The sequence below is a fragment of the Cervus canadensis genome, chromosome 22, assembly GCF_019320065.1.
Source record: "Cervus canadensis isolate Bull #8, Minnesota chromosome 22, ASM1932006v1, whole genome shotgun sequence".
NCBI classification, from domain to species: domain Eukaryota; kingdom Metazoa; phylum Chordata; class Mammalia; order Artiodactyla; family Cervidae; genus Cervus; species Cervus canadensis.
In genome coordinates, this window is record NC_057407.1 from 47,702,273 (window position 1) to 47,716,339 (window position 14,067).

At 43.0% G+C, this 14,067-nt stretch overlaps 1 protein-coding gene across 10 annotated transcripts in view; it reads right to left on the reverse strand.

The window, feature by feature from the left end:
• DLEC1 (DLEC1 cilia and flagella associated protein) overlaps window positions 1-14,067 on the reverse strand; it is a 96,393-nt gene that overhangs the window by 14,402 nt on the left and 67,924 nt on the right. For all 10 annotated transcript variants that reach the window (XR_006264439.1, XR_006264440.1, XM_043442283.1 and 7 more), the window contains one exon: window positions 13,493-13,632. Coding sequence is in view for 8 of the 10 variants with exons in the window: in XM_043442283.1 (XP_043298218.1) it covers window positions 13,493-13,632 (140 nt within the window). In the remaining 2 variants the exon portion in view is untranslated. The remainder of the gene's footprint in view (window positions 1-13,492; window positions 13,633-14,067) is intronic.

Genomic DNA, 14,067 nt, shown 5'->3' on the forward strand with positions numbered 1-14,067 from the left:
TTCAACACTGAACTGGAGTATTATTAGGTCTATTAGGCAGGAAAAAGAAAAGAAAGGCAGACGTAAAATTATCTCTAAATGCAGATGACACAATCTTCTATTTAGAAAACCATTAGAAGTAACGCATCATCAAGGTTGTAGGGTACAAGGTCAAAATACAAAAAACTATTTGTATTTCTACACATTAGCAATGAATAATCATAAAGTGTGATTAAGAAGAATCCATTTCCAAAAGTATCGAAAATGACACAATCCTTAGAAATAATTTTAACAAAAAAGTATAAGACTTATTCACTGAAAATGACAAAACATCACTGAAAGAAATGAAAAATGACCTAAATAAATGGAAAGACATTTCCTGTTAAAGGATGGGAAGACTGAATATTGTTACGAGGGCAATACTCCCCAGACCAGAATGCAGATTCAATATACTCCCTATTAAAATCCCAGCTAGGTCTTTGTAGACATTGATAAACTGGTTCTAAAATTCATATAGAAATTCAAAGGACCCAGAATAGCCAAAACAATCTTGAGAAAGAGAAATGAAGTTGGGGAATTCATACTTCTTGATTTCAAAACTAACTCAAAATGGATCAGAGACCTAAAAATAAGAGCTAAGACTATAAAACTCTTTGAAGAAAACATGTGAGTAGATCTTTCTGACATTAGGCGATGGTTTCACAGGTATAACACCAAAAGCATAAGCAACAAAAGAGAAAAATACATAAATTGGGAATTCACCAAAATTAAAAACTTCTGTGCTTCAAAGTACACCATCAAGAAAGTGAAAAGAGGGACATCCCTGGTGGTCTACAGGTTAAGAATCCGCCTGCCAATGCAGGGGACATGGATTCAATCCCTGGTCTGGGGCAGCTAAGCCCCTGTGGGCCCACGTGCCCAGAGCCTGTGCTCCGCGGCAAGAGAAGCCACTGCAGTAAGCAGCCTGAGCTACTGCTCAGAGTAGCCCCCGCTCGCTGCAACGAGAGAAAGCCCGTGCGCTGCAGCGGAGCCCCAGCGCAGTCAAAAACAAATGAGTAAATCACACACACGCACACACAAAACCAGTGAAAAGACAATTCTCAGAATGGGAGAAAATATTTGAAAATTGTAAGAGACATGTATATAAAAAGAACACTTAACCTAAAACAAAGAAAGAATACCTGCATCTCAGTAACAAAAAGACAAATAACCCTATTTTTAAAAAAATGAGCAAAGAACTCAAGAGATAGTTCTCTCTTGAGTTCTCCAAAGAGGATCTACAAGTGGCCAGTAAGCTCCTGAAAGATGCTAAGCATTATTTGCCATAAGGGAAATTCAAATCAAATCCTCAGTGAAATATCACTTCACATACACCAGGATGAGTACCATTAAAGAACTGTTGTTTAATTGCTAAGTTGTGTCTTTTGCAACCCCAAGGACTGTAGCTCACTGTACTCCTCTGTCCATGAGATTTTCCAGGCAAGACTACTACGGTGGATTGCCACTTCTTTCTCCAGGGGATCCTCCTGACCCAGGAATCGAAGCCATGTCTCCTACATTGGCAGGCGGATTCTTTACCACTGAGCCAGCAGGGAAGTCCACCATTAAAGGAGAGATGGTCACAAGTATGGCTGAGGAAGAGAAGAAGTAGGAGAGCAGGGGGGAGAAGGATGGACAGTAGGCTGGGATTGACAGCTATCATATTTGTCCCATGTATCATTATTATAATGAGATATACTATAATGTTAATATCATGACCTATTTGTGAAAAATTTTGAACACAGAACAAGGAAGCGAATATAATGCTATTCCAATGAGAAAAAAACTAAAAGAAAGGGTGTAGTCAGACTAAGTGATAAAACAGAGAACAAAACTATTACTTAAGACCCCTGGAGAAGGCCAAGCAGAGATCCCTTGATGCAGTAGGCAGGGCAGGGTGGGCTGAGGGGAGAGAGCAGGGAGGTATACCCCAAGGAGTGCTGGGAGATTAGTGCAGCTGGTTCAGCTAGGTTAGCTCCCAGAGCTCAGGCATCGTGCCTGTGGAAGACTGGTAAATCCTGCAGCAGGATTTCCCCCACCCCTACTCTCAATGAAGAATGTAGATGTGGCCCTGGAGAGAGGTCACTGCAGATCCTGCAATAATACTGGGCCTCCAACCTGTTTTAGACAGAGAACGACCAAAAAGATCTTGTTTATGAAGGAAGGAAGGGACTGACTCGTGAAGCTGTCCAGAGTGGGTTTCCTTGACTGCTTGTCCTGCGTTGTTGTTCTCAAAGGCCCCTTCCTCTAAGGTTATTCCGGAAGCCCTGAGGGTACTCACACACACTTCAGTCCTGGGAGGAGGACGCCCTCCACTCCTACACCCACTTACCCAGAGGAATCTGATACCACCAGCTCTTTATGCAAACCAACTTCCTCCTCCAGAAAGGCAGAAGTGGGCAGCCAAGGATTATGAGATGTAGAAGAAAAACCCAAGACTGAAGGATTCCAAACCAAAATGTGAGGAAACACAAAGTTCCCTTGGGGTAACTTAAGAGGGCTTTGTAAGACAGTAACAGACAGACAGAGAGATCCACTTGAATGCAGAGTTCCAAAGAATAGCAAGGAGAGATAAGAAAGCCTTCCTCAGTGATCAATGCAAAAAAATAGGGGAAAAGAACAGAATGGGGAAGACTAGAGATCTCTTCAAGAAAATTAGACATATCAAGGGGACATTTCATGCAAAGATGGGCACAATAAAGGACAGAAATGGTATGGCCCTAACAGAAGCAGAAGATATTAAGAAGAGGTGGCAAGAATACACAGAAGAACCATACAAAATATAGATCTTCATGACCCAGATAACCACGATGGTGTGATCACTCACCTAGAGCCAGACATGCTGGAATGTGAAGTCAAGAGGGCCTTGGGAAGCATCACTATGAACAAAGTTAGTGGAGGTGATGGAATTCCAGCTGAGCTATTTCAAAACCTAAAAGATGACGCTGTGAAAGTGCTGCACTCAATATGTCAGCAAATTTGGAAAACTCAACAGTGGCCACGGGACTGGAAAAGGTCAGTTTTCATCCCAATCCCAAAGAAAGGCAATGCCAAAGAATACTCAAACTACCGCACAATTGCACTCATTTCACATACTAGCAAAGTAATGCTCAAAATTCTCAAAGCCAGGCTTCAACAGTATGTGAACCGTGAACTTCCAGATGTTCAAGCTGGATTTAGAAAAGGCAGAGGAACCAGAGATCAAATTGCCAGCATTCGTTGGATCACAGAAAAAGCAAGAGAGTTCCAGAAAAACATCTGCTTTATTAACTATGCAGATCACAATAAACTGTGGAAAATTCTGAAAGAGAGGGGAATACCAGACCACCTGACCTGCCTCCTGAGAAATCTGTATGCAGGTCAAGAAGCAACAGCTAGAACTGGACATGGAACAACGGACTGGTTCCAAATTGGGAAAGGAATACATCAAGGCTGTATATTGTCACCCTACCTATTTAACTTATATGCAGAGTACATCATGGGAAACACTGGGCTGGATGAAGCACAAGCTGGAATCAAGATTGCAGGGAGAAATATCAATAACCTCAGATATGCAGATGACACCACCCTTATGGCAGAAAGCAAAGAAGAACTAAAGAGCCTCTTGACGAAAGTGAAAGAGGAGAGTGAAAAAGTTGGCTTAAAACTCAACATTCAGAAAACTAAGATCATGGCATCTGGTTCCATCACTTCATGGCAAATAGATGGGGAGACAATGGAAACAGTGACAAACTATTTTTTTGGGCTCCAAAATCACTGCAGATGGTGACTGCAGCCATGAAATTAAAAGACGTTCCTTGGAAGAAAAGTTATGACCAACCTAGACAGCATATTAAACAGCTGAGACATTACTTTCCCAACAAAGGTTCATCTAGTCAAGGCTATGGTTTTTCCAGTGGTCATGTATGGATGTGAGAGTTGGACTATAAAGAAAGCTGAGCACCGAAGAATTGATGCTTTTGAACTATGGTGTTGGAGAAGACTCTTGAGAGTCCCTTGGACTGCAAGGAGATCAAACCAGTCCATCCTAAAGGAGATCAGTCCTGAATATTCATTGGAAGGACTGATGTTGAAGCTGAAACTCCAATACTTTGGCCACCTGATGTGAAGAACTGACCCATTTGAAAAGACCCTGAAGCTGGGAATGATTCAAGGTAGGAGGAGAAGGGGACAACAGAGGATGAGATGGTTGGATAGCATCACTGACTCAATGGACATGAGTTTGAGTAAGCCCCAGGAGTTGGTGATGGACAGGGAAGCTTGGCATCCTGCAGTCCATGGGAGTCGCAAAAGTCAGATACGACTGAGCAACTGAACTGAACTGAACAGATAGCTACAGAAAAGGAACACTTCACAAACAAAAGAGCTTGGAACAGGGGCATCCATCAGAGACCTAGTTAGTGATCTGCAGGGCCAAGGACATATCCCTGTGAGAAAAAAAACCCCAAGAGAGAGTATACAAGGAGATGCTTAAATACATGCACTACAGATCCAGCTGGACTATGGTAGCTACTGTTTTTACTGTCCAGCAAGCTCTCCCAGTGCTTCTTTTGGAGCCAGATTCTCCCCACTGAGGTGTATGGGGGGGCGGGGACCAGAGAGATCCAATCAGATTATATCTCTGGGGAAAGTGATTTCATTCTTCATGGAGGCTATTAAGCTGGGAGTGCGTGAGCCTGGAGCTCTAAGTGGCCCCCTTCCCTGAGGAATTGTGGCCAATACGGGAGAGAACGGCCAACAGAGAGAGAGGAGCTGTGTGGAAGGATGGATGCAGGAAGAGGGAAGGAGGGTGGAGAAGGAGCAAGAAGTAGAAGCCCAGACAAGAGGCTGGCGCCCCTGGATTTGGCAGGGCAGGAATGGCCAGGTATGTGAGCCAATGGTTCCCCTTTCCTGCCTAAACTGATATATTTCCATCACGTGCAACTGTAAATATTCTGACTAATACAAGGTCCTTTAAGAAGAAAGAATACAGATAAGAAAGGAAATAAGCAGAGACGAGAAAATAAAAGGCATTGATTCTCCCTGAGGAGAAAACAGACTTAATCTTGTTTAAGGACCAGGAGGAACCGTGCGGTTACAGCTGAGTGTGCACGTACGCATGAGACCCATGATGGTAGTCGTGGGAAAGCACGTTTGAACGAGACACTGCTGGGACTTTCCCCCTGTTGCTGGTTCAAGCACAGTCTGAAAATATCTGTGACTGTGAGGGTTTGGGGTGATGGGTAGTCTCACTGCCTGGAGGTGAAAGTATACACTGGCACATTCTCTTTGGAGGATACATCAAGTACTCATGAGGATCTAAAACAAGCAGTTAGGTGTTTTTATGACAAGATACACGGCGAAACAAGTGCAAAACAAACACACAGTTTAAAGATATATATAGAGATTAAAACAATAATAATGAAAAGAACATCTGTGTTCCACCCCCATCCAGTTTAAGAAGCAAAATATTACCACCGGTCAACTTAAGAAAATGGATATTATGCTTCAAAATAGTTTGAGAAGGGGTGGGAAGAAGTGGATGAAGCATGTGGATGATACAGTATTTGCAATGATTTGATAATTGTTGAAGGTAGATGATGGATACACAGGGGCTCATTATCAGACAGGAGGTAGATAGGTCCCCCTGAGGGTAAAGCAACTGGAGATTTATTCCCTATGGACTGAAACTCCAAGAGGAGACTAGCAGGACAATTAACAGAGGAGGCTGGGCCCTGCCCAGACCACATACTTTTCATTCCTGAAGTCAGGAGACCTCCCTGACCACACATGCACAGAAAGGCTCCTTGAAGGTCAAAGGGGAATGATGCTAAGCTGACATTGAGCCCTGCCCAGAGCACATATTTCTCATTCCTGAAGTCAGGAGACTTCCCTGACCACACATGCGCAGAAAGGTTCCTTGAAGGTCAAAGAGATGCATGCACGCACATGGAAGGATCCTGAGATACACCAAACATGAACCAGGCACATCAGAATGATCGGCCCCAGGAAACCCAGAAGAAACGCCCCATAAAAGTAACTCAAATCATCATGAGGGCACGACTCAGGAACTCAGGACCCTCTGAGTCTGCTCTTGTGTCTTATCCACATGTACTGTACTCTCTTACTAAATACTTTACTTGCTTCACTACCTTCCATTTCTGTGGAAATTCTTTTCTCAGAGATGAAGGACCAGGGCCCTCGTCACTCTAGTGGCTAGGATCTGGGGCTTTCACCGATGCAAGCTGGGCTCAATCTCTAGCTGGGAACCCAAGCCCCGGTTCCAACTTGTTCCAGACCAAGGTCACCAGTGTTCAATTATACTATCCTATTAACATTTTTATATATTTAAGAAATTTTCCATAAGAAAAGAAGGAAGGAGGGAAGGAAGAAGAGCACGAGGGAGGGAATATCATTAATAACCTTCAAAACCTCCAGTGTGTTCCACGCAGAACACTATGGTATTTCGTTCATTTAAAATGCCACCTATTTTTGTTGCTGTTGTTCAGTCGCTAAGTCCAGCTCTTTGCAACCCCATGTACTGTAGCACGCCAGGCTCCCCTGCACTTCACTATCTCCTGAAGTTTGCTCAAATTCATGTCCACTGAGTCAATGACGCTATCTAACCATCTCATCCTCTGTCACTCGCTTCCCCTTTTGCCTTCAATCTTTCCCAGCATCAGGGTCTTTTTCAATGAGTCGGCTCATCGCATCAGGCAGCCAAAGTATTGGAGCTTCAGCTTCAGCATCAATCCTTCCAATGAATACTGAGGGTTGATTCCCTTTAGGATTGACTGGTTTGATCTTCCTGCAGTTGAAAGGACTCTCGAGAGTCTTCTCCAGCACCACAACTGGAAAGCATCAATTCTTCAGTGCTCACCCTTCTTTATAGTCCCACTCTCACATGGGTAGACAACTACTGGAAAAACCATTGCTTTGACTATATGGACATTTGTTGGCAAAGTGATGTCTCTGCTTTTTAATATGATGTCTAGGTTTGTCATAATTTTCCTTCCAAGGAGAAAATGTCTTTTAATTTCATGGCTGCAGTCACCATCCACAGTGATTTTGGACACGGAGAAAATAAAATCTTACTCCTTCCACTATTTCCTCTTCTATTTGCCATGAAGTGGTGAGACTGGATACCATGATCTTAGATTTTTCTGAGTTTCAAGCCAGCTTTTTCACTCTACTTTCACCCTCATCAAGAGGCTCTTTGGTTCCTCTTCACTTTCTTCCATTGGTATCATCTGCATATCTGAGGTTGTTGATATTCACCTGGAAATCTTGATTCCAGCTTGTGATTCATCCAGCCCAGCATTTCACATGATGTACTCTGCATAGAAGTTAAATAGACAGGGTGGCAATATACAGCCTTGGCGAACTCCTTTCCCAATTCTGAGCCACTCTGTTGTTCCAAGTCCATTTCTAACTGCTGCTTCTTGACCTGCATACAGGTTTCTCAGGAAACAAGTAAGGTGGCATTTCCAAGTAAGGTATTTCCATCTCTAAGAATTTCCACAGTTTATTGTGACCCACACAGTCAAAGGCTTTCACGTAGTCAGTGAAGCAGAAATACATGTTTTTCTGGAATCCCCTTGTTTTCTCTGTGATCCAAGGAATGTTGGCAATTGGATCTCTGGTTCCTCTGCCTTTTCTAAATCCAGCTTGAAGATCTGGAAGTTCTCAGTTCACGTACTGCTAATGCCTAGCTTGAAGGATTTTGAGCATAACCTTACTAGCATGTGAAATGAGCACACTTGTATGGTAGTCTGAACATTCTTTGGCATTGCCCTTCTTTGGGATGGGAAAGAAAATGGACCTTTTCCAGTCTTGTGGTCACTGTTGAGTTTTCCAAATTTGCTGGCATACTGAGTGCAGCACTTTAACAACATCATTTTTTAGGGTTTTAAATAGCTCAGCTGGAATTCCATCCCCTCCACTGGCTTTGTCTGTAGTAGTGCTTCCTAAGGCCCACTGAACTTCACACTCCAGGATGTACAGCTCTAGGTGAGTGACTACATCACTGTGGTTATCTGGGTCATTAAGACCTTTTTTATGTAGTTCTTCTGTATATTCTTGCCACCTCTTTTTAATCTCTTCTGCTTCTGTTAGATCCTTACCATTTCTATCCTTTATCGTGCCCATCCTTGTGTGAAATGTTCCCTTGACCGGTCCGATTTTCTTGAAGAGATCTCTAGTCTTTCCCTTCTATTTTATTGTTTACCTCTATTTTTTTGCATTGCTCATTTAAAAAGGACTTCTTATCTCTCCTTGCTATTCTCTGGAACTCTGCATTCAGTTAGGTTTATCTTTCCCTTTCTCCTTTGCCTTCTGCTTCTCTTCTTTCCTTGTCTATTTGTAAAGCCTCCTCAGACAATCACTTTGCCTTCTTGCATTTCTTCTGCTTGGGGATGGTTTTGGCCACTGCCTCTTGTATGCACCTTTATCCATAGTTCTTCAGGCACTCTGTCTACCAGATCTTGAATTTATTCATCACCTCCACTGTGTAATTGTAAGGGATCTGATTTAGGTCATACCTGAATGGCCTGGTGGTTTTCCCTACATGCTTCAATTTAAGCCTGAATTTTGCAATAAAGAGTTCATGATCTGAGCCACAGTGATCTGAGTCACCTGGATCTGAAGCTCCAGGTCGTCTTTTTGCTGACTGTATAGGGCTTCTCCATCTTCAACTGCAAAGAATAAAATCAATCTGATTTTGGTACTGACCATCTGGTGATGTCCATGTGTAGAGTCATCTCTTGTGTTGTTGGAAGAGGGTGTTTGCTATGACCAGCATGTTCTCTTGACAAAACTCCATTAGCCTTTAACCTGCTTCATTTTGTACTCCAAGGCCAAATGTGTCTGTTACTCCAGATATCTTCTCTTGACTTCCTACTTTTGCATTTCAGTCCCCTATGATGAAAAGTATATCCTTTTTTTTTTTGGTGTTAGTTCTAGGAGGCCTTCATGGAACTGTTCAACTTCAGCTTCTTAGGCATTAGTGGTTGGGGCACAGACTTGGATTACTGTGATACTGAATGATCTGCCTTGGAAAGGAAGCAAGATCATTCTGTCGTTTCTGAGACTACACCGAAGTACTGCATTTTGGACTCTTTTGTTGACTATGAGGGCTACTCCATTTCTTCTAAGGGATTCTTGCCCAGAGTAGTAGATAAAATGTTCATCTGAATTAAATTCACCCATTCCTGCACATTTTAGTTCACTGATGCCTAAGATATTGATGTTCACTCTTGCCATCTCCTGCTTGACCACATTCAGTTTACCTTGATTTATGGACCTAACATTCCAGGTTCTTATGCAACACTGTTCTCTACAGCACTGGACTTCACTTTCACCACCAGACACATTCACAACTGAGTGTCGTTTCCACTTTGGCCCAGCTGCTTCATTCTTTCTGAAGTTATTAGTAGTTGCTGTCTGATCTTCCCCAATAGCATATTGGACACCTTCCAACCTCAGGGGCTCATCTTTCAGTGTCATAGCTTTTTGTCTTTTCATCCGTTCATGGGGTTCTTGTGTCTCCAATATTGCAGTGGTTTGCCATCCCCTCCTTCAGGGGACCACATTTTGTCTTGGGTGGCCCCGCATGGCATGGCTCATAGCTTCACTGAGTTATGCAAGCCCCTTTGGCATGACAAGGCTGTGATCCATGAAGGGGGCCACACATACACTCAACTAATATTTGACAAGAAAGCCAAGAACACCCTAAACAAACATTTCTCCAAAGGAGACATAGAGATGGCCAACAGGTACATGAAAAGCTGCTCAATGTTGCTAATTATTAGAGAAATGCTAATGAAAACCACAATGAGGTATTACCTCACATCAGAACGGCTATCACCAAAAAGTCTACAAACAGTAAGTGCCAGGGAGTGTGTAGAGAAAAGGGGACCTTCCTGCACTGTTGGTAGAAATGTAGATTGCTTCAGCCACAATGGAAAATATTATGAAGGTTCTTTAAAGAATAAAAATAGGGTTACCATATGATTCAGCAATCCCACTCCTGGACATGTATCTCGAGAAAAGTCTTACCTGAAAAGATACATGCACCCCAATGTTCACCGCAGCCCCATTTACAATAAGCAAATAAACATCCATCGACAGATGAATGGATAAAGAAGATGTGCCACATAGATGCAATGGACTATTACTCAGCCATGAAAGAATGAAATCATGCCATTTGTAACAACATGGACAGACCCAGAGATGATTACACTAAGGGAAGTAAGTCAGAGGAAGACAAATATCATATATCACTTATATGCAAAATCTAAAAAAAATGATACAAATGAACTGATAAAATCAGAAATAGACTTACAGAGATAGGAAACAAATTTATGGTTACCAAAGATGATAGTAGGGGGTGGAGTGGGGGGGGCTATAAATTCAGTTCAGTTCAGTTCAGTTGCTCAGTCGTATCCGACTCTTTGCAACCCCATGAATCGCATCACGCCAGGCCTCCCTGTCCATCACCAACTCCCAGAGTCCACCCAAACCCATGTCCATTCAGTCAGTGATGCCATCCAACCATCTCATCCTCTGTCGTCCCCTTCTCCTCCTTCCCTCAGTCTTTCCCAGCATCAGGATCTTTTCCAATGAGTCAGCTCTTCGCATCAGGTGGCCAAAGCATTGGAGTTTCAGCTTCAGCATCAGTCCTTCCAATGAACACCAGGACTGATCTCCTTTAGGATGGACTGGTTTGATCTCCTTGCAGTCCAAGGGACTCTCAAGAGTCTTCTCCAACACCACAGATCAAAAACATCAATTCTTCTGTGCTCAGCTTTCTTTATAGTCCAACTCTCACATCCATACACGCCCACGGGAAAAACCATAGCCTTGACTAGACGGACCTTTGTTGGCAAAGTAATGTCTCTGCTTTTTAGTATGCTGTCTAGGTTGGTCATACACAGTACTGTGTATTAAACAGGTAAACAGCAAGGACCTACCATACAGCACAAGGAACTATACTCAATATTCTGTAGTAAACTTTATTGGAAAAGAATCTGAAAAAGAATATAAATATATAAAAAAGAATATATATACACACATATATATGTATATATGTATATGTGTGTATATATATATATATATATATATATAACTGAGTCATTTGGCTATACACTTGAAATTAACACAACATTGTAAATTAACTATTACTTCAATTTAAAAAAATATCTAATGGGGAAAGGACACTCTCTTCAACAAATGGTATTGGGAAAAGTGGATAACCACATGCAGAAAAATGAAATTGAACCCTCATCTTATACCACTCACAAAAACTAACTTGAAATGGATCTAAGACTTAAACATAAGACCTGATACTATAAAACACCTAGAAGAAAACACAGGGAGCAAGTTCCTCGACATCTTGAGGAATGTGTTTTTGGATCTGACACAGAAAGTACCAAAAAACAGTAAGAGAAAAATGAGCAAGTGAGGGACTTCCCTAGCGGTCCAGCGGTTAAGACTCTGTGCTTCCATTGCAAGGGGCGCAGGTTTGACCTCTGTTTGGGATCTAAATCCTGCACAACACAGGCCGTGCTGTGCATCCCACCAAAATAAATAAAATAGAAAGCCTATACAAAATAATAAACAAGTGAGACTACATCAAACTAAAAAGCTCCTTGCACAGCAAGAGAAACAGTGAACGAAATGAAAATGCAACCTACCAAAGCAGAGAAGTATTTGCACACTGTGGACAAAGAATGCGGTCTGCCATTTCAGTCAACAGAGGATGTTGCAGCCATCAAGCCAGCAGCCACTGTACCTGTTCCCAACAGTGCACCCTGAGTGGAATTCAGGATAGAATTCCTGAGCCCATTAAGACGCACATCAAAGAAATTATTTCAATAAGCCTAGGCCTTTGTGTCTTCCCATTGCCAGGTAGCACAGTGGTAAAGAACTCAAATTTAAAAGTGGGCAGAGGAACTAGACATTTTCAGAAAGAAGGCATCCACATAGCCAACAGATACATGAAGAGATGCTCAGTATCACTAAGCATCAGGGAAATGCAAATCAAAATCACAAGGAGATATGACTTCATACCTGTTAGAACTGCTATCTTTAATAAGACAAAAGATAACAAATGTTGCTGAGGAAGTGGGGAAAAGGGAACCCTTGTTCATCACTGTTAGGAATGTAAATTGGTTCAGCCACAACAGAAAAGGTATGAAGGATCCTCAAAGTATTAAAAATAAAACTACCATCTGACCCAGCAATTCCACTTTTGAGTATATATCCAAAGGGAATGAAAACAGGATATCAAAGAGATATTTGCATCCCCATGTTTACTGCAGCATTATTCACAATAGCCAAGGTATAGAAGTGTCTGTTAACAGATGAATGGATAAAGAGAAGGTGGTTGTTGCATACAATGGAATATTATTCAGCCACAAGAAGGACATTCTGCCATTTGCAACAATGTGGATGAACCTTGAGGACATTGTGCTAAGTGAGGTAAGTCAGAGAAAGACAAATTCTCTATGATCTCACTTATATCTAGAATCTAAAAAAGCCAAAAGAAAGAGAGTAGCACGGTGGTTTCCACCAGCTGGGGCTGGGCCAAGAGAAGAGATGCTGTTTAAGGGTACAAATTTCCAACTAACATGTGAACAAGTCCTGGGGACCTAATGTGAAGTATGGTGATTATGTACAATACTGTTATTATATACATCAAAGCTGCTGGGAGACTTGACTATTCTCACCACAAAAAGGAAAATATAATTACATAAAGCGATGGAAGTGTAAGCTAATACTTCAACGGCAATCATGCTGAAATATATAAATGGATCAGGTCAGTATTTTCTTTTTTTTATTTTTGGCTGCACTGTGCAGCTTGTGGGATATCTCAGTTCCCCAACCAGGGATGGAACTTGTGCCCCAGACAGTGCAAGTGCGGAGTCTTAACCACTGGACCCTCAGGGAAGCCTCAGGTCAGTACACTGTACACCTTAAGCTTACACACTGTAACGAGTCAACTGAACCTCAACAGAAGGAAAAATCTGCCAGGTATTTTGCATCCGTTCTCCTGCTGATGAACACTGGTTGTTTCCAGCGTTTCGCTGTCATTAACAGTCCAGCTATGAGCCTTCCAGGATGAGCGCAGGGCTTCCACTGCACACGTGTAAGTCTCTCTGCAACTACATCCAGAAGGACTAATGCTGGACCAAGAGTACTGTCACCCTTTAAGCAGGTAACAAAACGTTGTCCCAAGTGGTTGCATTCCTGTGCATTCCTTGAGCACACATGCACTAGAAGGATACACATACCCCATAATACTACTGGTGAATGATCTCCAGGTAATAGATTATGGATCATTTTCATCTTTTGTAATTTCTAAATGTTATAATATAAACATCTTATCAATACCTTTAAATTCCAAAACGTCCACAAATACGTAACTACATACACTATAAATAAATATGCCATGAATATGCAGTGTGTGTTGTACAGGCTCCTCGCATCCCCTTACCTCCAGGCCCCGTTCACCACCTCCAGCTCCAGGACGGTCTGCAGACGCTGGCAGCGCCGGGCCTCCAAGGTGACGCTCACTCTGCACTCCCCCAGCGGCTGTACTTGGCCGCTCGATGGCTCGATGTCGAAGGGAGACACCTGATGGGGAGAGGGGTGAGGAGTGGGGACTCTTGGAACTGCAGAACTGGGGGCTGGCCATGACCAACCAGGGTCACCCCCAAGCTGCGCCTCCCAGCCCCCTGAGCGTTTCCAGGGTGCGGAAGAAGACAAGCGGATGGGGGAGCACAGACGAGCAAGTGCTCAGGATGAAGAGGAGAAGATGATGAAAACTGAATCTCCGAGGAAAGGAGGTGGAAGGCAGAGGGAGGCGCCTTCGGTGTGGTTGCTCTGAGAGGTCTGCCCACCCCGCTGCGCAGGTGCGGGTCAGGAGCTGCGGCTCCAAGGAAGCCAGGCCAAGCTCCCAGACTGCGGCAGGACCCAAGCTTCTACGTGGCCACAGATTTATCCTTGCACTTCTGTGTCTTCTCGGGACAGCCCCCTCCCTCATATCCTCTGCTTTAGTTCCTCTCTGAA